The sequence below is a fragment of the Spermophilus citellus genome, assembly GCF_964194105.1.
Source record: "Spermophilus citellus genome assembly, chromosome: 5".
Lineage (NCBI taxonomy): Eukaryota > Metazoa > Chordata > Mammalia > Rodentia > Sciuridae > Spermophilus > Spermophilus citellus.
In genome coordinates, this window is record NC_138186.1 from 60,610,613 (window position 1) to 60,635,708 (window position 25,096).

At 33.7% G+C, this 25,096-nt stretch overlaps 1 protein-coding gene across 2 annotated transcripts in view; it reads right to left on the reverse strand.

Annotated features, from left to right (window-relative positions):
* Positions 1 to 25,096, reverse strand: part of SUPT3H (SPT3 homolog, SAGA and STAGA complex component) — a gene marked incomplete at its 3' end in the record, with an annotated part of 501,076 nt that overhangs the window by 121,087 nt on the left and 354,893 nt on the right. For both annotated transcript variants that reach the window (XM_081296142.1, XM_081296141.1), the window contains exons 7-8: positions 6,940 to 7,015; positions 113 to 225 (exon numbers count right to left, since the gene is read on the reverse strand). In XM_081296142.1, coding sequence (XP_081152268.1) covers positions 113 to 225; positions 6,940 to 7,015 — 189 coding nt within the window. The remainder of the gene's footprint in view (positions 1 to 112; positions 226 to 6,939; positions 7,016 to 25,096) is intronic.

Genomic DNA, 25,096 nt, shown 5'->3' on the forward strand with positions numbered 1-25,096 from the left:
GTCACAGAAAAGAACTCATGGATGGTAGAGCAGAGGGTGTAAGTAGAACTGATCAAGGACAGAAATGAGAAACCAGCCCTGTGTGGTTTGACAGACAGTTTAGAATTTTTACCTGTGCCACTGTTTCATATGCTAAATAAGCTAAAATTTCCATAGCGACAACATTGGGTTTTATCTCCATGCTGCTGCAGTCCAACCAGTCTCGAAATTTGGAAGCTTTTTTGGCTAGTCATTAAAAAACAAGTGGAAAAATTTAATTTTTAAAGTATCTTAATACTGCATATACAATCATAAATTGAAAAACACCTTTCCTGAGAATTGTATACAAAGAATAATGCCCATAAAAGCAAAGCAATGTTTTGACCTTGAGGTTTTCTAGACCCAAGAAATACAAGTTTTGCCAGGTGCAGTGGTGTAGTAGGTCTCGAATACTAGAGACCCAGGAGGCTGAGGTAGAGGATTGGCAAGTTCAAGGCCAGCCTCAGCAACTTAGGGAAACCCTAAGCAACTCAGCAACATCCTGTTTCCAAATTAAAAATTCAAAAAGGCTAGGGAGAAGGGGAGGGGAGGGGAGGGGAGGGGAGGGGAGGGGGGACAGTGGAGAATGGGATAGACAGCAGAATACATCAGTCACTAGAAAGGCAATTTGTAAATCAATGGAAATGTAACTGATGTGACACAGCAATCTGTATACGGGGTAAAAATGGGAGTTCATAACCCACTTGAATCAATCTGTGAAATATGGTATATTAAGAACTATGTAATGTTTTGAACAACCAACAATAAAATAATTTAAAAAAAAAAAAGGCTAGGGATATGATTCAGTGGTTAAATGCCCCTGGGTTCAATCTCTGGTACATCCCCTGCCCGTCCAAGGTAAGGAAAAGATGTACAAGTTTCAACCCTTGATTACAACGCAACACAATGGCTGCCTTTAGGAAATCCCTATGCATTTATTCTGTATCTGTGGTACATGACAGTATATTAAACTATTTAAAGTTTAGTACTTTTCATATTGCTTCAAAATATGTTACCACTGGCCACTGCTTAAGTTGCATCAACAGAGATTTGTTTGATGTAATGTTTTTGTTTTTTATTATTTTAATTTATTTTGGTATTCAGGGGTGCTTAACCACTAAGTCACATTGCAGCCTTTTTAAATCTCTAAGTTGATTAGGGGTCTCTTTAGTTGCTGACACTGGCTTCAAACTTGCAATCCTCCTGCCTCAGCCTCCAGAGTCACTGGGATTACAGGCATGCACTATCATGCTAGCTTGATGTAACTTTAATTTATACTCGTGGAAATAAAAAACTAGGAGAAAGCCTATGATGAAGAAAGAAACATACAGAAACTGCCCATCTAATACTTTTCAAAATGTGTCTATTATACGAAAAAATTCAAAGTTGTGAATTCATTTATTTATTTTTATTTATATATGACCGTGGAATGCATTATAATTCTTATTACACATATAGAGCACAATTTTTCATATCTCTGGTTGTATACAAAGTATATTCACACCAATTCATGTTTTCATACATGTACTCTGGATAATAATGATCAACACATTCCACCATCATTAATAACCCCATGCCTTCTGCCTTCCCCTTTATTTAATTTAGAATAAAATAAATTGATATCTGGCCTGATTTAAACTTGTAGCTATGTTTTCTGGATTAAGATGCCCAAATTCTTAAACCTGACTCTCAAAACTATTCAGGCTGATTCCAGCCTTTCTTTACATTGCTTCCCTATTTAGCTGTCATGTGGCCTTGGGTTTAACCCTTTTTATGGTCATTCTTGCTCCTTTCCTTCCATGGATTGCTCTCCCATCTCTCTTCATCATTCATATGAATTCTGACCATATAAGTCATGGATATACTTTCACACTCTGGCCATGTATTGAAATACAGGGTATTTTTCATATGTGCTTATCATTTTTCAAACCATATTATAAGTTCTTTGTGGGCAAAGATCATGAATCAGGTCTCTCTGCAGACCTAACAGTACCAAGCATATATGGGACCAAGAAACATAAGGGACCTTCAATTAACTATATCCAAACTGCCGTAGTACTAAGAAAAATCTAATTTGATATAGAGCTTTCCCTAGACATTACTAATTTAAATAGTACCCTAGAGGGAAAATGATTGATAGGGAAATTTTTTTTTTATCAAATCTACATGATCTTTAAAAAAAGCTACTCATTATTCTTTAGATTAACATCATCCCACTGGTCTACAGAACACTTAATAACTTAGAGCATGGCATTTTGATCCTTACAGATAGAATCTTCATGGATTCCATACACAGAAGAGTTTTGTTTTAAATAAATCACAGAAGACATGAAATCCTGCTATATCTAAAGCTGTCAAATGTGGCAGAATTATGATTAGCCCCCTTAAAGTTATCTCCCTACAGTAACTCATCTTCCACATATTCAGACATGAAACAGTCCATCTATCTAGTAAGCTGCAACAGCTCATGAACACTTGCTAGACATCTCTGAAATACTTCTGACAGAATTAAAGTCACCAGGAAGCAATCTGGCAAGATCAATGAAATGTACCTTATTTACTTCTCCTTTTGGCAGATCATTAGGAACACAGAAACAGATATTTAGTGACTATGCTCTAAAAATTTTACTTTGAAAGTTATGAAAAGGATGATTATTAGTATTAGGTCAGACCTATGCATAGAAGCAAAAGAATTAGTAGCTTCCTTACTGGACAGAAACAAGGACTATGACTATGACTATGACTATGACTCCACCATTGTAGCCTCAGAAAATAAAATAATGCCTTTCCTTGGCAGACTCACAAGAAAGTATTTCTAAAAGAAATGAAGAAAGGAAAGAAAAAGATATTTCTTTAACAAAAAGGCAGAGTCCAAACTTTTCTATGTATCAAAAAAGATGCACAGATTTCCCATAAACCACTTGCATTATTGCTGTTCCATCAACAAGTGAACGAACATTCTCTGAGCCATTTGTTCCCTGTCATCTGGGAAAGGACTGCTTCAGAGACTGATGCTTCCAGGATATTATTGATTTTACCAAAAGCAGCACAATGATCCCCAGCTGTAGCAGTTCATTTTCACCGAGAGCTGAAGGAGCTTCTAAACAAATGAGTTTCTTCTTTACTCCTCTTCCCCATATATCAGGAAAATGGGTAATCTGGAAACTGACTAATAATTTAAGTAGAATTCTGAACAATGTCCAAAAGTTCCTAGTGTTATCAGCTTTCTAATAATAGACTACACTTAGAACAACTTTACATTATAATTTCATACAGAAATTTAAGGTTAATCTCACTTTTTATATCTCTTATCAATAATTACTAGCCAAATTTAAGTTTCTAACAAAATTCTTTTCTCCCATCCCTGCCTAATATTTCATGATTTCTACTACATCTGTTCTCACCAAGAATTCTGTGACTTCAACCCTTTGAAATTACTATTCTTTGCATTAATTGAAAATAGCCTTCCTCAAGGGTAAGGTTTCCTCTGGAACCTCCAGAGTAAGGGTTCCTTATTCCCTTCTTTCTATATGTCTTCAATGGGCAGCTACGGTTGGTTATCTAGCCTGCTCATTTCCTAATAACAGAGGGCCTTCAGGCAATGTCTTCATTCTCTTGAAGCTACTCTCACAAGAAAAATACAGAATAAGTCAATGGACAGCAGTTTTCTAATAGAGGCAAAAAGAGAATGGAATCATATATCAAATAACTATAATACACAATTTCCTGCCCACCTGATAATCATTTAATTATGGCAAGAAAATAAAGCCATTTCAAGACAAAAATGAGTACTTTGATCACTCAGAGTCTCAGGAATAATGACATTAGGCCCAAAGGAAAGTTTAAATTATTAATATTTAAAAATATTATCAGGGGTATAAATTTTAAAAATAAAGGTAGTTATTGAAATGGCACAATAGAATATAAGATAAATAAACTAGTAGAGAAAAATTGAAATGAATAAAACCATATAAATCCAACAGAACACAGAAAAGGAGGAGGAAAAATAAATAAAAACACATAGTACATTTAAAACACAAAATATAACAGTACATATAAAATCAAATGTAGATACAATTTGAACTCATCAGTTAAAAGAGACTCTTTGATCTGATTGATTTTTAAAAATCTAGGTAATAACTGTTCAGAAAAAAATAAAAATAATGCTTGAAAGAACTGCAATATGATTTGCCAGAAAAACCATTGTGAGTCAATGCTAATGTTAAGTTTTAAAAGATTTAGCCAGTGGGGGTACACACACCTGTAATCCTGGAAACTTGGGAGGCTGAGGCAGGAGGATCATAAGTTTAAGATCAGCTTCAGCAACTTAGACCCTGTCTCAAACAAAAAGTGGGGGGTGGTTTGGGATGTGGCTCTGGGTTCATTTCCCAGTACTTAAAAAAAAAAAAAAAAAACACGGAGAGACACATAGAAAGACAGACAGACATGTGGGGACAAGTGCATGGAGTACTGCATACATGGCATACATTAAGGGCTTCTGAGTGGCAAAACATCCTCCCATGCTAGGCATGTAAGTGGCAAACCACTTACCCCGTAGGCACAGCCCTGAGCATGAAGTCACATGTTGCAGTCCCTGCACTTGCTATATGCCCGCTCCTCGATTGGTCACTGCAGGAACAGTTGGCCAGAAATTGTATTGGTGGCTGCCTGTAATCTGCTTAGCTACTGCCTGAATATATATACATGGTAACTGCGCAATAAATCAGACCTGCTTCCTGCTTGGTCTCTGGAGGTCTTGATTAGCGACTCTGCAGCCACATTCTCCTCTACCCTGTTCCGTGGACCTCCTCGCTGAATGAGAAAGAGCCCACGCACAGAAACAAGGGGTGGGAGGTGTTAAAGACTTTAAGTAAAATGACTATCTGAATTATATAAATATACAAACAAAGACAGACCAAGAGCCTTAGTCATAACAGAACTCATGCTGTAAAGATGTTTTGCTGGGCTGGGGATGTGGCTCAAGCGGTAGCGTGCCCGCCTGGAATGCGTGCGGCCCGGGTTCGATCCTCCAGCACCACATACAAAGATGTTGTGTCCGCCAATAACTAATAAATAAATAAATATTTAAAAAAAAAAAGATGTTTTGCTCCATTGCCCAAAAAGTAATACTCACTATTTTAAAATAATACCAGTAACTGCCATGAACAAGTATGTAAGAAGACATATATGGTAGAATAACAATTCCTATATTCTGGTGATTATTTATCAGGAGAAGAAGGAAAAAAAACCTAACTTTCTAACCAGTACAGCAATGGCTTTCTAAATTTGGTGACTCACTTGTACAATGTATTCTCAACCTCAGTATTCTATCATATAAAACACCAAGGTTTCATAATGAAGCCTCTATGGACACCATTTGAACAAATATTTTTAAATAATGAATTCCTTCTTTCCTACAGAAAAGAAAATTAAGCATAGTGTACTGTTTATATTACAATTATTTTATTGGGGCTGACGTTGTGGCTCAGCGGTAGAGCCCTTGCCTAGCACGTGCGAGACTCTGGGTTCGATCCTCAGCACCATATAAAAATAAATAAAATAAGGTATTGTGTCCAACTACAACTAAAAAAAAATTTTTTTAAACACAATTATTTTATAGAGGGGAAAATGTACTTTTAATCTAGTTTTTGTGTTAAAAGCAAAAAGTGAACAAAAATCTAATTTTCAAATGAAAGGTATGAGAATTTAAGATTGTCAGTTTTAGTGTAAAATACTACTTCTATTCCTTTAAGTGAATTAAATTTAAAATATGATTTAAAAAATAGTTATATTGCACCAAATGTTATTTTATAAAGTAGAGATTTATAGTTATAAAAGACTTGAATGCCATTTTTAAACCTAAAAATTACGATACAAAAACCTCTCATTTGCTGAAATTGCCATGATCTGAAGTGTCATTTACTTAATGTTTCACAGATGCATGCCAAGTTGTTAGTCAGATTGGAAAGTATATTTAGTTAGAAAAAAATCTTTCAAAACATGTTTTCCTATATTTTTCTGACATTTACATGGGGGCACTGTTTGAAATGTGTCATTCATTTGTACTTTATGATCTATAAATGAAGCTCTCATTTTTTTCCAAATCAAATACGTTGTTATTATGACCAGATAATAGCTTTTTGTTTAAAGACATCATTGTTTCTATAATCCCTCAAATCAATGTCATGTGCTAATTTGTCATATTTTTAACTGGACTTTTCATCACACTTTCACTCTGACCTTTACCCCAAGAGCCTTAGTCATCACTGAACAGTTGCTGTGAAGATGTTTTGCTCCATAATCCAGTTCACTACGATGAGTCTTTATGTACTTTTAATAAGCTGGTATTCAATGATGGGTAAGCACTAATAATACTGGTAGTCATTCATGTTAGGAGAGCATGGACTAATGAATGTGGTAATACTGAATGCATGCCACAGCAGGAGGTTAAAGACAAAAAAGGAAAAGACTATTGATATGCTCATTTGTGGAAATATGAGTATGCATAAAGGCAAAGTTTGGTATTATAATTAATACTGGGGGCGTTTAAATGTCATGACTGTACTACTGGAGTCCATTATGGATCAACTAGAGTCAGCAACACTAGCATAAATATGACCAAGAAACTGGAAAAGAAATTAAAATGAAAATTTTTCTGACTAAAGGTAACATGATTAATTAACATAACTCTGTATATTACTAGTGCACTTTAAAATCTCTTAATAGTATTAACTGCAAAACAGTAGAATGTTGTAAAATCTTTAGGTTTCCCCAAAATGCAAGTTGTTCGGTAACAGCAACAACTATGTATATATTAAATACACCAATTTCTAAGGAATAAAGAACACGTCAGTTTTATGCATCTGTAACACAAATCTCTTATACATTAACATATAATTAAGTAGTTAAATGCATACTTACAGAAGCTTAATTGTCGACTTTCACAAAACTCTGCATATTGAGCTGAATCCATACTTCGTGTCTGTCTTTCTGCCCTCTAATGAAAAAAAAATGAAAAGACAAAATGTTTTCAAGGAAGTAGACTATTACATACATTTTCACAGCTAAAACTTAAGTTTGAAGTATTATTCTGCTTTCCTTACCCCAGGCAAATAAAGTTAAGTACTACCAAGTGCTACATTATATACCATGACACATATGATAAGTAACAGTAGTTGTGAAACTTGCTTCTTTTGGAAATAAAGTTTAAAATTTTATTTCTACTTCGTTATTGAAACTAAAACTAAAAGACCAAATTTCTTAAGACTATGTACTTCTAAATTTTCTTATTAGACCATCCTTTTAAAGGGAAAAAAAACTGTTAGGGGATAATAAACCAACAAACCAAACAAAATATTAGTAACTATTATTGTTCATCTGCTTTAAAACTGTAATTTTTTCAATGTTAGTCAATGGACTCAGCAAATGAAATCCATATTTCCCCTTAGAACTTGGTGCCACAGTTAACAAATCCTTTTTAAATTGCAAAGGAAAAAGAAAAAAAGGTAGTAAACACAATACAGATCCTTTAATCTGAGTCCAGGTATGATTCAGAGTTTGGTATAGTTTCATTCGTGGGTTTTTTGATTCAGTATAGCAGATGTTTGCTGCTTCATTGTCCCACAAGAGGTAGGATAATTATAATTCACCCATGGTTTGGTGGGGAAGAATATGACCACTTCCGCTTCCTTGGTAAGGAGAGCATTTTGAAATGAGACAGGCTGGTACTTCTTGGAATGGGTTTCTGGCCTACAGAGGAAAAAAATCCCTGAGATTTAACTTTTTTTTCCCTGCTGTGGAAGGACTTTTAGCAAGTTATCTTTATCACAGTTGTTGGAGCCCTTATCCTCTAATGTCTGTGGATGTTTTTGTATTTTTAAAACTGAAGTCATTCTTTTTTCTTTTTGTTTAATTTTAGTGGGTAGTCAATTTTCACTGATAACATCAGCTGATAGGCTGAATAATGGTGTACTATCTAGAACTCTGCAGAAAACAAGGATAGGGTGGTAGAAGTTACAGTGAAAATTTGTAACTACTGTGGTTCCTTCTAAGAACACTGTTTATTCCCTTCCTTATCTTTTCCCCCTTTGCCCTCCTTCTCACTTATTTTGCCTTGCCTCCACCCACCCCCATACTTATTCACAAACATACACATGCTCAGGCATAAACCTAGATTTCTCATGTTTATTTACCCTCTAGGTTCAAGTGTCTTTTTGGAGCATATATAAGCAAATATTTTACGTATATGAAGTATACACAAAAACACATTTGTATATGCAGATGACTGCATATGTATTCTCTTGTGTATGCATCAGACGTACCATCCTTAAGGATATATTACTGGGTGAATATTTGTATACTTAAAAATATTTTTGATATATAAATGCATTATTTAGTTTTGACCTTCTTTTCAATGTATCTGACACAATTCATGATTGCTGATGGAAAACAAAGAAAGAATGGGAAGATATGTCTGTGTTTTGAACATAAAATGTAATGAACACTTTTGAATGAACAAATGCTATCATTTTATTCTACAGGGCAAACAATGACTATCACCATAATGCAACCAGTCTTTAATTATCTTTGCATTCCTACATAAGTTCTCTGCTGTTCTACTAAACAGCCTCATCTACATGACATGTTTAGACAAAAAGGACTTAGATAAACTAGCTGTGGAATAGAAGAGAAGGTTCCTAAATGGATTCTTAATGTTTTTTCTTCTACCAAGTTGGATAATCAAAAGTTGGCATCTGTACACATCATTACATAGTTGATGTATCTGCACTAAGTGATTCTAGACATTTAAATCAGGAAAACTTATCCTAAGAAACTAAGGTTGTCAGGATGGCCAGCTTTGAGTGAAATATTTAACTAGCTGGAACATTTTTGGACTTCAATGCCTATCAATCTGATTACATTTCAGAGATAGCTATAAACATTTGAAGGGTTTTCAATTATTATGGCTAGTTTCATTCCATTCAGAGACCCTCTCCAGTGCCTAACCTCTTTTGTTTCTTAAGCATTTTTATTCTTTTAATTCCTGCAGTATTTAAGCCTTGATCTGAAGGGTATCAGGAAGTTGGCCCCAGAACATTCATAGCAAACTATTTATACAGCACCTAGCACACAGGAAATACTCAATGTAAGGTAGTTGACTCAACAGCAAGGATTTATAGGCATGGTGTACTATAGCTAGAAAGTAGCTTAAAGTTTATCTTATTCAATCCTCTTCATTTTAAAAAGACAAGGGAATTGAAGTTCAGAGAGAAATGATTTGCCAAAGGTGACTAACTTAGAACTGAAGCTGAGGACTTCCAATTCCCAAGCTAACTTATTGGAAATATAAAAAAGCTATTTCCAAACAATAGTAATTTTTTTACTCCAGTATCTTCCTTGGCTGTTCTATGACCAGGAATCATAGGAACTGTAATCAAATTATATGAATTACAGACAGGGTAGGCAGCTTTTAAACCAATGACCCATTAAAAAAATCAAGTCCCTGAACATATGTTAAATAAGTCTGACTCTTATTTTTTGTGGTATGCAAATTTCCTCTTCATTTGGCCTCTATTCAGATCACCCATTCAGACTCCAATCCATACTGAAGTGCACACTGGCAGCTCTTTTCTAATCTTGGTACTGTAAGAAATCTCTGGACAAAGTACAAAGGGAAAAATAATCATAAGCCTACTGTAAGAACATGATCAAAATAATAATGCCTCCTCTTTACAAAGAACAGCAAAACCTCTAAGACAGAAGTTTTAATAACTCCATTTTACAACTAAGAACACTATGATTTAGAGAAGTTAACAAAAAAAAAACTTTCAATGTTTATAGTTAACGAAGAGACAAAGCTAGAGGTAAAACTTAGGCCCTAAGTACACAAAATTTCTTACAAAAAGAGTTAGAATCAGCTATGGTTGTGCATGCCCATAATCCCAGTTAATAGGGAGGACAAAGCAAGAAGATTGCAAGTTCAAGGCCAACCTGACAAAACTTACCAAGACCGTCTCAAAATAAAAAATAAAAAGGGCTTGGGATATATGTAGCTTAGTCAAAGAGTGTTTGCCTGTCATGCACAAGGCCCTGGGTACAATTCCTAGTACTGTTAAAAAAATAAAGAAAAAAGAAAAACAAGAAAAGAATTACATACATCTATCATATTCACTATAATGAATTCGTATTCCATTTACATCCTAGCTTATTCTGAACCAAGTATTAGAATACCAACTTAATTTTAAAAGTGTCACTTTAAAGGGAGTTATAAAGTCCATCTGACCATTCTATAGGGTCATGAAACTGGAATAAAAAAGATATCATGTTGCTAGAATATTAAAAACACAAATCTCGAAAGTAAAAATCACTGAAAATTTATAGCCAGTTTATCCCAGCTTTATTCATACTGAACATTTTCAAATCACACAATATTTTTTTTTTATCTCAGACTGTCACAAGAATGTAAGGTCATGATCAGACTGGTGATGGTGTTCTATCTGCAAATTCACTTTATCTTGTGCTTAATGTGTCAACTATATCCACTCCCAGGTTTCTTTAGGTGCCCAAAACAGTTTTCTTGAATCTTCCAAAAAATACATAACATACTCATTCTTTCTGTAATTAAATCTTATTAGTATCGCAATATAGTCAAGTATTGGAAAAACTACTTTTGGAAGAATTATTCCTAAAATTTCCTTTAAACATTCAAAAATATTTTAAAAATTTAACAGAATAAAAGAGATAGCTATGAGAATAGCTATGTTACTATATGCTGACTATCAAGAAGTTATAGTGTTCTCTGGTTATTGTAAAACAAACTTAGAAGGCAGATTTCTATACAGATAAACTCATTTTCTAGGTACTATCTAAATGAAAACAGTAAAGAAAATATCCCTACATATATAGTACTCAGAATAATTTTTTCAATATCTTGAACATAACAGATTTTCAGTATATATTTTTAAATATGAACATTCTGTGAATGGTTCTAACTTTAATTAACATGAAGTTGCTTGCGTCTTTGACAACTACTTTCAGTGAGGACAATCACCATTTGCCCCCCATCCCTAATACCATTCTGATGGTTGATGACTTGTACAGTGTATACATTTAACCTCTCTGACTGCTTTCACTGAAGCATATTCACCAGTTACTGAAGCTATGTGCTGCCATATCTCTTAGCAGCTTCTCAAGACCTATGACATTCATCTTTCTTCAGTATTAGAATTAGAGAATATAAGTGTCAAATCAAACTGAAAGTTCATCTGCTCTCACTTTGAGAGGATTTTAGTTCATAATGGAGATGATTGAAAATAATGGATTATACAGTTTTGGTTTACACCCAATGTAGCTAAAAATATTAGTTAAGGTGAATGTAAGACTTTTTAACTTTTTAATGTATTTTGAAATAACAAAATTGGGCATAAACCTCATCAGTATGTTTAACTATAATGCACCAATTTAAAAATGTGGAGGGAAAACCCAGTTTGCTATAAAATGCAAGATCACTTTTAGTATGTGGCCATCTTTTACTTTTCAATTATTTAATCAATAAAGATTATGTCAGAGGGCTGGGGTTGTGGCTCAGCGGTAAAGTGCTCGCCTAGCATGTGTGAGGCCCTGGGTTTAATCCTCAGCACTACATTTAAATAAATAAAATAAAGGTATTGTGTCCAACTACAACTAAAAAATAAACATTAAAAAATATTTTTAAAAAGATTATATCAGTACCTGGCAGGGGGAAGATTGAGCATAAATTGATTATATATAAAAATATAGGTATTAAAATCAAACTAATAGGGCTGGGGATGTGGCTCAAGCGGTAGCGCGCTCGCCTGGCATGCGTGCGGCCCGGGTTCGATCCTCAGCACCACATACCAACAAAGATGTTGTGTCCGCCGAGAACTAAAAAATAAATATTAAAAATTCTCTCTCTCTCTCTCTCTCTCTCTCTCTCCTCTATCACTCTCTCTTTAAAAAAAACATCAAACTAATATATTTAAAAATGGTTTAATAGCTTTAAAAATGTTAATCTCAATATATTGAGCTAGTAGTTGGGGGAAATTATGTATATATCCTGTCCTGGGATAAAATGTATGCTAAGAAAAGTATCCTTTAAAAAAATAATATAGTATTATACAGTCTAATTTCATGTTTAGTTGTAAATTCACATTTAGCGTAATGAGCTTTTGCTACTGTTTCCCTGACTTTGTAAACAGGCTCTGGAATATCAAAAATGACAAATAACATAAAAAGCTATGTAAGTTTCTGCTCAAACTAATTATTTAGATTAATAGAAGATTAAACACCCCCTTTAATTTTTTTTTCCTAATTGAGGATGCTATAACTCTTTTCTCTGTTTTTTATTTGACTGTATACATACAAATTAGCATACTAGGTTAGCATGTAAGATATTTTATGTATACTGAATAACATTCCTAAAAATTCTCAGAGGTTTATGTAATATCCAAATGAGCTGAAAAATGTATAAGGCAAACTTATAAAGATATCCATTAAATATTTTAGTCATTTCAGGTTAAAACCTCAGGACACTGCTTGGAAAATATGTATACAAAGCATTATTGCACAAAATCTAGCTGATACTTTCTTTTTGACTTTGAGTTAGAACTGTAGATCTGTCCATCTTGGCTTAGCCAAGATCAGGTTCTCAAGTGGTCAAACATGCACACTCAACAGAGCCTGGTTTTACTTACATAATCTGAAACTATGGTATCTTTAAATGAAAATCTTGTGAAAAGGGAAGCCTGTCAGTGCAACACTCCTCATAGATTATAAAACTGTATGGAACAGCTTGTAATCTTTCTTGGCTGCTACTATGTGACATATTTAAGTTTTCAGTGAAAATGAAATACTTATCACAGGTTAAGTCATCAATTAATTCCTTTGAAGCAAGTTCCATTGTGCTACTGTCAAAATGTATCTGAAATAAACCTCATTCTTCATCTTCCACCTTAACTACTACCCTTCTGGTCTCAATTATCATCATCATCTCCCCTGAATTACTATAACAGTTTCCTAAAGGGTCTTCCTGCTTCCACTGTACTAGCCTACCCTATTTGCCCTTCAAGGAACAAACACCAAACACTGTTTCAGACTTCAAAACAGAGGCCGTTTCACATGTGAGACTCACAGGATGATCATGATACCAAAGGAACAACAAATCAGTCAGAGTAGTCTCTTACAAATATGAATCATGTTGTGTTCTATCAAACCTCTCTTCGGTTCTAACATCATGGCCTATTGAGAAAATGGCAGGCTTATCTGTAGAACACTTAGGAAAGAGAGCTCCTACTACACAGACCAGAGCACAGCCACTGCATTTAACTCTTATGAGTCAAAAAACTCTAAGACCTCCCATCACTTCATCTTACACTTTTTCTGAGAGCTACACTACTGTTGCCAGAAAAGTTAATCAACAGCAGAAATAGTTGCCTCAGAGATGTATTAAGATCACGAGTTTATATCATGTACTATCTCTATAATTTGTTGATAGTTTGACTCTCTTTATATTTGAAAATCTATGTAGTAAGCCTTAAGTATTCTAACAAAAAAGGTGTCTTACTAAGATGGTTAAATTATACAGTAGGAATTTTTAACTAAAGGAAAATATTGTTGCAGATAAGTTGAAAAGGAAATGGGGATATCAAAAAACTTGCTTAACAGTAAATCTGAATCACGTTTTAAAATTTCTAAAAGAAAGACAGAACTAAAAAACTATGAATAATGAAGGCTATTACACTATGCGTCACTAAAGAATTGAAGTCACTAATCCTAGAAAAATTCTCAAGGGAATATATTACAGAGGAAAAATAGACTTTACAATGTAACAACATTTAAGTTTAGAAACAAATTAAGTTAATGGTTTATTTCCCTAAAAATAATACATTTAATCACATTAAATCTAACATTTCTTTTCTCACAATTAGCTGAGTTGTTTTCATGAGTCAGAGAATGAGTTAACTCATCCACAGACCTTGCCACAGAGGCTGATCCAGCTAGGAGCATGAGTTCACATAAAAAGAAGACAAGGATTTCCTGATATGGCAAGACACTAAATCAATGACTAACATTGAAAAAAAGAGAAAATCATCATTTCATCAAATATGACTATCATAAGAATACAGCAATAAGCAAAATAGTCAAGACTGCTTTTGTTTCAAATGCAATAAACAGAAATCCCCAAATACTTAACAAGAAAAAGCAGAATTGTCTACATCTTCAGAAAATTAATGTCTATTTTCAATTCTTATCTTAAAAGTCTACATAGCTAATTTAAAAACATTTTTTAAAAAGCTAGAAACCATCTTTAAAATAATTGACAGTGAAAAACTCTGAAAGAAAGAGTCCTGCAGAGACTGATCTGAAGAAAGCCTGTTTGTATTTAGATTCAGTATGGGTATTTCAAGTAGCCTGAGCACTATGGTTGCCTCCTGGACTTCAAAGAATGTAGAATGGCAAAATCCCCTGGAATCAGACAGGCAAAACCCGTAATTATGGTTATTTAACAAAATGGATTCTGTTAAGATATTTGATGATGAAATTCCCATCCTCTTAGAAGTCAGTGCCCAAATTTTATTCTCTTTTCTTATGAGTAAATGTATTATAACTGCTATTTGATTAAATGTCAGTGGTCATTAGGCCCAGTACTTAGGTAAGAAGGCTTAAGGAAGGCATGCCAAGGGAGTGTGGAATGGATTCCAAAGATAGATGAAGAAAGGAGAAGTGTTTTAGTGACTAGGCAATGTGAGGTAGTATTCAACTTAAATAAAGGAACTGCAAATGCTTTAAAGAAGCAAATGACAACTTTGGCAGTTAGAGAAAGGAACAATTAGAGTTAGTAAATGGGGGAAGTGAGGAAGAATTATAGCACAGAACAGCAACATTTTAAAATTTTATTTACTGCTTTATGTGTCCATCCTCTGAATAACTGGCAGCTAGGAAGATCAGCCATTATATTTTCATTTTATAGATGAAGAAATTAAAGCTCAATGACTCTGACTTTTTAAAACAACTTTTTATTTCAAAAACTTTTCAATTTACAGAAAATTTCAAATATAGTAAAGAGTTTCTGTATACTCTTTGCCCAGCCTTTCCACCCCAATCACATCCTAACTGATCTTGCCAGCTACTCAGGGAAAAGTCTATTTAGTAGTTGCCTAAGAGTTTTTGTAGCTTTTCATCAATAAGACATTGCTAGAAAGAGTTAACATTCCTACTTCAAAACCAGTGCTATTTCTACTAGTTATTGATTCCTAAAAGAAAACTCCTTATTCAGATATAAATTTTTCTATCTGAATAACTAAAATTACCTGAATTATGTAGGAAAACACTGCGTTATAAGCACGGTTTCATCTACCTAGGATTAACAAGCAAGCAGGGTACGAGGTAAGTAGGAAGAGGAGAGTTTCATTAAAGCAAGCCAATAAACATAATGATTACTGAAGTAACAGATTTCATTATTGCATGGCTCAAATGTTATAAGTGGATTAAAAACAAAAGAAAATAAAACATGGACAATATTCAAATGAGTGACAGAAATCCACACAATGGAAATACAAACTGGTCAAAATAATGAGTTAAGATTCTTTACATAACAAAAGCTATCTTCTTAGGATTCTTTTATATTGGTGTATTCCTGGTACATTTACCATGTGATAAACTATGATTTGATTAATATATAACTTTGAAGTAATACTCCTATTATACCATATCAGGTATCCCATAAGTATAGTTAAATGAGCATGCTCTGTTACTTTGCATACCTTCCTTTGCATTATGTTCTTTAGAGGAGGTAGAAAAACAGATAGCCCAGATGGTACTTATTCATTATGTCATAATATTTTAATTTCACAAGTAGCAGGATGAATATTTTGATTAACAAAACAACACCTAAAATCAAATCCTTTCCCCCACATTCTTCCAGAATTTAAGAGACAGGAAACATACTAAGTAATACTGAATGATTTCTTCAACCTTTTGATGTTAATAAGTCTTAACAAAATTTGGCATAAAGAAGTTTCACAATTTATAAACTTATGAATTTAGTTCACTAGCAAAAATGAGATATAGACTGTATGAGAGAACCTAGATTTCTATTAGCATCAGGTAAGAAGAATCCAAATACTGCCAAATTTATGGGAACTGCCCAAATCTTTCCATTTATCAAACTGTTAAGTAGCACAACTTTTATATTAGACCATGTCTCCCTCAACAGCTATTTTCCAGAAGTAAATACATTATTAATAATCTAAGGGCTCATCCACAGGTTTTATTAGTTAAGACTTTTTTTTTTATTACATACACTCTAACCAAAAATTGTAGTTACTTAGGAAAGATAGAAAATTGACTTTTTCTCACACAAATGAATTCTGGAGATAACCATTCAGGCTTGACATAATCACACAATGAAGTCAATAAATCCTCAGTCTCATCCAGCATCTGCTTTGACATTTCAGGCTGTGGCCTTGTTTTCACGATTCATATTGGCTTCTTAGCTCTCACATCTGCATAACCCAATCAAATGTACAAAGGGAAGAAAGAGGGTAGACTACTTCTGTTTAAAAAAAACTGCTAGAATTTCCATTGAACTTTTATGCTTACATTTCACGGGCCACAACTCAGTCATGTGATCAAACCAAGCTACAAAGTAAAAAGAGAAATGTGGTAGTTTTTCTGGATGGCAAAATATCAAGTTACAAATCAGATTTGTTACAGAGGAAGAAAGCACAGATTCTAGGTGGCTGGTAGCTATCTCTGTCATGGTGGTATGATACAGGTTTAAATTCATTACATTTATGTGCCATATTGATTTTCAGAACTGATCTTTAGCAGTCAATGGAGCCTGTAATGAATTTAAAGATAACTCTCTTTCATCACATCATTCAACATTTTTTAAATGCAAATTATTTTATGTAATTTTAAATCTCATGAAGTCCTTTCAGAGGGCAACATTAAGACAAAATAAATACCCATTAATATTGCCCTAAATCCAAAAAGGCTTAGAAGTGCTAGTCTAGAAAGAAATTAATTTAGTTAATTTCAATCTATTCAGAGCTCACACAGAGGATAACAATTCATGAAAGGTAAGTGATATAAAAAGGGACTTGACAAAGAATCACTCCAATAGGATCTCAAATATTTTGCCATTTTTCATTTATGCATTTTTATATAAGTGCTGGTTGGCAGACTGGATTATTGTTCTTGACCTGTCCTATTCTAACCATTTACTGGAAGCTGAGATAGAGCTAATGAAAAGCCATGGATGTCAAACTTCATCAAAGAAAAAGAAGACTATTGAAGTAAATGAGGAGTGTGTGAGGGCTAAAGTGATCCCAAGAACAAGAACTTGAAAGTTAGAGAGAATGTCTTTAGAACTGGATAGAAATAAATGCAGGATGGATTTTAATGAAGAAGCTATAAACCTGGAAAATAATGTGTAAATTGGCCGATTGATTGATTGTACTGAGGATTGAACCCAGGGTCTTGTGTACACAAGGCAAGCACTCTCCCAACTGAGTTGTTTCTCTAGCCCACGCTTTGGATTTTAATGAAAAGCTTAATATTGCAAAAAGTTGCATACTTCTCAAGATGAAGTTTTATTTTGAGGAGAAAGATGCAAATAAAAAGTATATAAGATGGCATTCAAGATATATCTGCAAAAGAATAAGTAGGGTACCTCATAGGGTTAATATAATTCGAACCCAATCTCAAAAATGCTGAACAGAGATCACTAAGTTTTAATCACTATCTAAATGCTTGAAATATTCTTAATTAAACATTATAAAACCACATTATACCCTTAGAAAAACATCAGAGTTAGTGGTAATTAGAATGCTGATGTGGGAATCAGAAGACCTGGGTACTAGATGTTGGTTTTACCTCTAACACATCATAGGAATCTAGTTAGATTGCCTCATCTCACTGTGACTGAGTTCTCTTTAATACAATTCTGACATTTTGTGGTTCTGTGTGTATCTTGTATCTCAGAGAAGTCCTGAGATCTTCAGAAATATCTCATAGCCATTAGTCCTAAGTTATAAGACATCAGAGGACCTGTTCAAATAGATTACAGTTATTTTCAATTATTCGTCATATAGAAGAAACTTACTGAAAAAAAGCCATCAGGTTCTTAACTTTGGGAAACACCCAGATATTTCAAAATTGTGTGTGTGAATCATTTCAACTGTGGCAATGACACATCTATGAAATCTACTGCATTATCTATATGAGTCTCCTCTCACAAGGAATGTTTTTTCCTTTTGATTTAAGGTATCAGGATGCCTTGAGATACTGGTAATGAAAGAAAGAATAGGCATTCATCTGTATTTTCATAATAGATAACAAAAGAAAAGAGAATTCCAGTACTTTTTAATCAGGGAAGTTAAAACAGGATAATCACTACCAAATCACTTCAAATAGCTTCTCTTAAAGATGGTCATTACTAAAGTGAATTAGGTCCAATGTAAGAAACTTGAAAAGATATACTAATGAACTCTTCAAAAGGCAGAAACTATCATGTGAATCACAGAGAAGCCAAATATGAAGTCTATCTTTTAAAAAATAAAACATACATTAAAAGCTTTTATCAAATAGATATTTTTAAGAATAGATCTAAGAATTCATAGGGCTCAGAGGCACATCAATGTTCTTTGAAAATAACTATGAAAATAAAGTTTTAAATGGATGTTTGAGTCACATAAGCATGGAAAGAAAAACCCATAATCAAATAATGCCAGTTATTTATAAATCACCATAGCCTCATACTTTTTTGTTGTACTCGTCTATTCAGAGTGACCTGTTAGATAAAAGGTGAAACTCTATAAGAAGTATTTGGTATTCTGATTATAAGAAAATAAGAGTGAGGCTTTAAAAATGTATATTAAGTTCAGTGAACATGTTTTAAACTTTCTATTTTCTTACAGCTAACAAAGCAATAGGTCTTAGAGAACATGTACACTTTTGCCTTTATATACTTCTTTAGAGAAGCACATCCTATCCCTTAAACTGAACAAAGAAACAAAGAATTAAAAAAAAGAGAGAGCCCTACAAGGTCCCTATTAAAAAGAAATAAGATTTGGTGTGCTTGTAACACTTTAAAGAATATATTATGTGGGAAAACAAAATAAACATTTAACCTGGCAAATAAAAATGAATCTGTGATTTCAACACACTTGGCAAACAGGTAGAATTAACATGCAGAGAATTAACATGCAGAGAAACTAATATAGTATTTAAATATTTGCTAAAGTAAAATAGTATTTAAAATAACATATTTGAAGAAATACTTTTATTGAAATGTTTTATAGTTTTGGTGAAAACATTTTTTAAAAGAAAGAGTTGACTCGAAGCATATTTTAATTGCTCGTTGTCATTCTGTGAACTTTAAGGGGAGTCTATATTTACTCCTCTATGAGTCATTTTCCTTTAAATATCCCTTGTAACTTTTTAAAGAAAAATAAATTTCATCCTATGCAACATAGCAAGACCCCATCTTGGAAGGGTCAGGAAAAAAAAAGCAAAGGAAAAAAGGAGGGAAAATGAGGTTTAGATTATGAAAAACATTTTTTATATAAAACATGAATAGTCAGTTTCAAGATAATTCTGTGTGTGTGTGTGTGTGTGTGTGTGTGTGTGTGTGTGTTACAAATGTCAAGTGGATGAATGGACAGGTGTTCTAGCAGAGTAAGTATCTAAGGCACTGTCTACTCTTGCTGCCTACAACTCTAAGTTTGCCCTAAAATCCTCTATGTTCAAGAGATACAACAAGTCCCTGCCTTCCAGCTACACTGCCAGGTCCAGTCCTGGACACCTGACAAAAACTGGGTCCAACAGAGACCATTTCCTGAGATCTGAGATTGATAATGCAGAGAATTGGGCCTGCTTCTCTCTGGAGATGAAAGTATTTGGGGAACTGCTGATGGTATGTTGTCCTTCAGGTAACAGTTCAACATGTTGAGAAAAATTCAAGACTGGGATGAAAGCAGAGATCAGAAACATACAAAAAATTCCTTTCATTGTTATATCTGTTCCTGAGGGCCAGCTATATTTCCATCTTTAGAGTGCTTAGAAGATACACATCCTACCAGGCTCATCTGCAATCCCAGCTACTCAGGAGATTAAGGCAGGGTCAAGGCCAGACTTGGCAACTGAGAGAGATCTTATCTCAAAATAACAAATAAAAAGGGTTGGGGATGTAGCTCAATGGTAAAGCAACCTAGGGTTTCACCCCCAGGGCCACACACAAGAAGATACCATCCTTATAACATAAGAAATTTGTGTTCATGAAAATTTAACTATTTTTCAAAACAACCTATCAAATAACATGTAAATGTATATGTAACCTCTTTATGATCCCTAGCCTCTATATGAATCCATGATCTTTATATAGTCATACATCAATCACAAGTTGTTTTCCTATTGAAACACAACAAATATGGGTATCCTGAAATAACTTACCTTGTTCTCTTAAGTAACCAGTACTTTGTCAAGTTCTTTATAATTAGTTCTTTATAATAATCTGATAAGCAACCTGGAAAGAGTGCCAAGTTTTACTTAATATTCATCTTTAATACTAGTAGTTTTCTGTTTCCACAGAGAACAAGTTTGATAAAAGATTTTAGAGATGACAGGCTGAGGATATAGCTCAGTTGGTAGAGTGCTTGCCTCATATAAGGCCCTGGGTTCAATTCCCAGCACAACACACACACACACAAAAAGATTTTAGAGATGACAAGCAGTCATGTCTCAACTAAAAATCTATTGTCTCAAAAAATGATATTTAGAACTAAAATACAGAATCCTAAAATTCACAAATATGTTGTATCCTAAAAGTCTATTTTAAATTCAGAATGTATCTTCCCACAGATACACTGTCTTAAATGGTTGTCAAGTCCCCAAGTAATCTATAAAAACCTCTTTAACCTATATGCATTTGGACTATACTCAGTTTATGTAGGTGTAAGAAGGGCCACAATTCTGAAAATTTTGTTCTCTTTCCACAAGGGCCAATATTAGGCAAGATTCTGAAAATATAAAGTTGGCTTCTGACTTCTTCTCATGCTATTTTTTGAAAACTTTTCAACTTCCCAGCACCTTTCTCTAGAATTTTCTTTTTCCCACAATAATCCATTTATTATTTTGTCATTTAAAGTTCCCTACACTTCAAATTTCTTTAAGCTTCAAAACTACTTTGTCTCTATTCTTTGTGACCAAAATTCTTCGAGGTCCCTCTCACCTAATATCGAAGAGATGAGCAATATGATTCCTACTAATATGTAAGTAACTGAATGTCCTTGGCTCTTCATATGTTTTTGAAGAATTCTGAAAGACACAATAATCCCTTATCAAGTATGGTTTAAGAAACTGTGGACTTGCAATAACGAGGTTTCATTTTTGTAAATCAAATATGATAAATGCTATCTTTTTTAAATGTATTTTTTTAGTTGTAGTTGGACACAATACCTTTATTTTATCTATTTATTTTTATGTGGTGCTAAGGATCAAACCCAGTGCCTCGCACGTGCTAGGTGAGTACTCTACCACTGAGCCACAACCCCAGCCCCTGATAAATGCTACCTTTAAAAATGTGATTCTGTTAAGAAATTAACTGAAGTGGTTAAAGATAAAGGGAAAAATGCCTTTAAAAATAAAGGAAAATGACTTTATCAGCATTGAAATCAGGGAGACTAGTAACCCTAAGATATTAAATTCAAGAAATTCTTCTAGATAAAAGCCAGAATGGAAAAAATATAAAACTACTTTCCTTTTCCACATAATACATACAACCATCTATTTCCTTCCTAGTGCTTTTCATATTATAGTCATGACCCTTGGTAAGTTATCTAATCTCTGTGCTTCAGGGTCCTCATCTGCAAAGTAGGTTCAGCAATAGAAACTATCTCCTAGGTAGACTGAGGGAAAGAATACACGAGATAACACATAGATGAGGGTTTAGAACAGTATCCAACATGTAGTAAGTGCTACACAGGACTGTACTACTACTAATTGCCAGAACATTATAATTCACTGCATTTTACTTGGAATAGGAGATGTCTGCATCATGGGAAAAAATATCATCAGAAGCAGAGTTTTTGCAATATTTTGAATTCAAATATAGAGTAAACACAAAATTTTTTTATACTACCAAAAAGTTTAGAGGTTCTCTCCAACAAAGAAGAGGTGTATAAAGAATTAAAGACAAATGAATGTTTTCCCTGTTTAAATGACAAGTACTACAATTTGCTGAACTTTTCAGTGATGACCACTGGTTAAAAAAACATGTATATATACCTTTAAGGTAAAAGTAGTATGAAAATAAGTGCTTTCCATATGATGAAATATCCATGATCTACAGGTGTTTGTAAATACTTTCATTATTACTATTTGTTCATATAATATTTATTGAGGACCTACTATAATTACACAGTGTTCTGGGCAAAGGAGAGTTTGCAGTGAATAAAACAGACAAAACTCTTGTTTCCTGGAGCTTACATTCTAGTGGGTTAAGACATATGTATAATAAGCATACATAAAAGATCAAAGATGGCAAGTGCCATGAACAGTAATATAGTGGGGTAAAGACACAAGAGGCTTGGGTTATGGGAAATATTCCTTTTGTCCCAGTCTGCTAAGGCTGTCATAACAAAATACCAAAGACTGTATGACTTAAATAACAAATTTATTCCTCACCGTTGTGGAGGCTAGAAGTCTGACCACATGGTGCCAGCACAGTTGGGCTCTGATAAAGGCTCTTTTCCTGGCTTGCAGACAGCTGCCTTCTCACTGTGTCCTTACATGGCAGAGAAAGCTCTAGAGTCTCTTCCTCATCTTAAAAGGACATTTACTAATCTCATCATGACAGTCCTACATTTGTAAGTTCATCCAAATTTTATTATCTTCCAAAGGCTCCATCTCCAAATACCGTTACATTGGGAGCAAGGGCTTCAATAAATTATTTTGGGGTGGTGGTGGTGCTGGGACACAAATTAGACTACAGTGTCTTTCAAAGGGCATTCTTGGGGAAAAACTCTGACAGAATCACTCTGATATGAGATCTAAGGGAAATAAAAGAACTGAAAAATAGTGCACAAAGAAGTCTGGAAGCTGCCACATATTTGTCTGGTTCCAAATCACTGAGAGCTAATAGTTGAAGAAAGATAAGGTGGAAGATAATCAATGTATTTGGTAACAATGGAGGTTACCAGTGACTTTAACATGAGCAATTTCTATAGAGTCCTGGGGATGAAAGGGTAAGACAAGTGGGCTCTAAAGAGAATTGGAGACAAGCAATGTAATCTATTTGAGGAGTTTTACACTAAAGGAAAGCAAAAAAATGTAGCTGGAAGCTTTTTTTTGGTTTTAAGAAAGGGGAAATTACAGCATTTTTCTGTGCTGTTAAACATTAACCAATATGGCATATCAGTGTTGTGCTGGGAGCTTCTGGAACAGTTCTTCTGATTGCTTCTCTTTTCTCAGTGAAACAGGATACAAGGAACCAGAGAACCAGAAAGGGGAGAAGTGCTAGAGATTTGATGAGAGAGGAAATATTTAAATAATCATTAAGTACGGTTGAAGCATGAGTGCACTAGGGACTGTCCCAGGATTGCTGGGCAGCAGTAAGGGCTATATGAGGCTTTTAGTTATAAATCTGAGGTAAAAACTAGTCAGCCTGATATTTCTCCAACCATGTTCAGTTCCCAGGAAACAGATGTATAATAGCCATGTAATAAGAAAAGAACTGGATTTAATTAGAATTGTGGCTTTATGAGGGCAGGAATAACTGTGGTTTCTCAAATTCTAACCAATGAGGATCTGTCATAAAAGGAGGTTTGGAGACTAATGATTAAAAAGGCAGTTAACTCTATTAATAATGATGATCTAATAGGTAAAAATTCCCCTAAATTGTTCATAGAACATTCACAAAGAAACCACCAAAAAATTCTACCAAATTCTTCAGCTAAAAATAATACATCTAATAGTCTACATACAATAAAACAACTAAAATATTTAATGAAGAAAAAATTAAACAATCACTTGTAAAATATATGTCTCTATATTTAGAATATTCTAAGTCACTTAGGTCAAATGGCAATTCAAAAGAGCAATTTACAAAATACTATTTAATAAGCAGAATATAATTTATTTAAAAAATCTATAGGTTTTATCAAAAGCAAATTAAGAGGAAAATTTACAGCTTTAGTATTTCCATTATTAAACCAAAAATTATTCCCTTAGGACAATACTTAGAAATGTAATTTCTGGATCAAAGAACATGTAGAGAGGAGTTTTGTTTTTAACATGTTTAATAGATGTTGCCCTATATACTTCCAGATAGCTATATAACTTATATATGAGATTCCTATTTCTACAAACCCATACAAACATTGAACAATTCTTGGTACATTTAAACAAAACACATTTTCCAGCATTTCAAAATGTGAATTCTTTTTTCCAGGTTTTGATTTTGTTTTTGCAATGTGGAAGGGGAAGATGAAATTCAGTATTATTAAAATGTACTACAAATGATTTGTAAATTTTCTTATACATGTCTCTTGCCTCAGAAAATCAAATTGTTTTAAACACCCAACTGACCTATCGCCATGACATGTATAAAAAGTACCAAAGTCCCAAACAAGTAGATGCAATGATTTATATTAATACCATGAGACACTAGTAGAAAATTTTATTAGTTTGAGGTGACTGATATCTCAAAGAAATAAAGTCCAGGGCCACCAAGACAACCAATTATTCTTTGTCTAGAGTGCATATACAAGATCATTCAGTAATTTTCTTTGTCTAACTTATTTCATTAGCATAATATCCTTTTTTAAAGGCTAAACAATATTTTATACACATGCACACATAGATATGCACACATTCATACACATATAACATGTGTTACCAGTTTGATACTAGTCCTTAGATAGGTGTGAGTGATCTCATTGTAGTTATGACTTCCACTTCCTTGATGATTAGATCTGTGGATCTTTTGCTAGCTGTTTTATTTTATTTTTTTGCTATTGCATTGTGTGAGTGTCTTCTATACCTCAGCTATCAATCT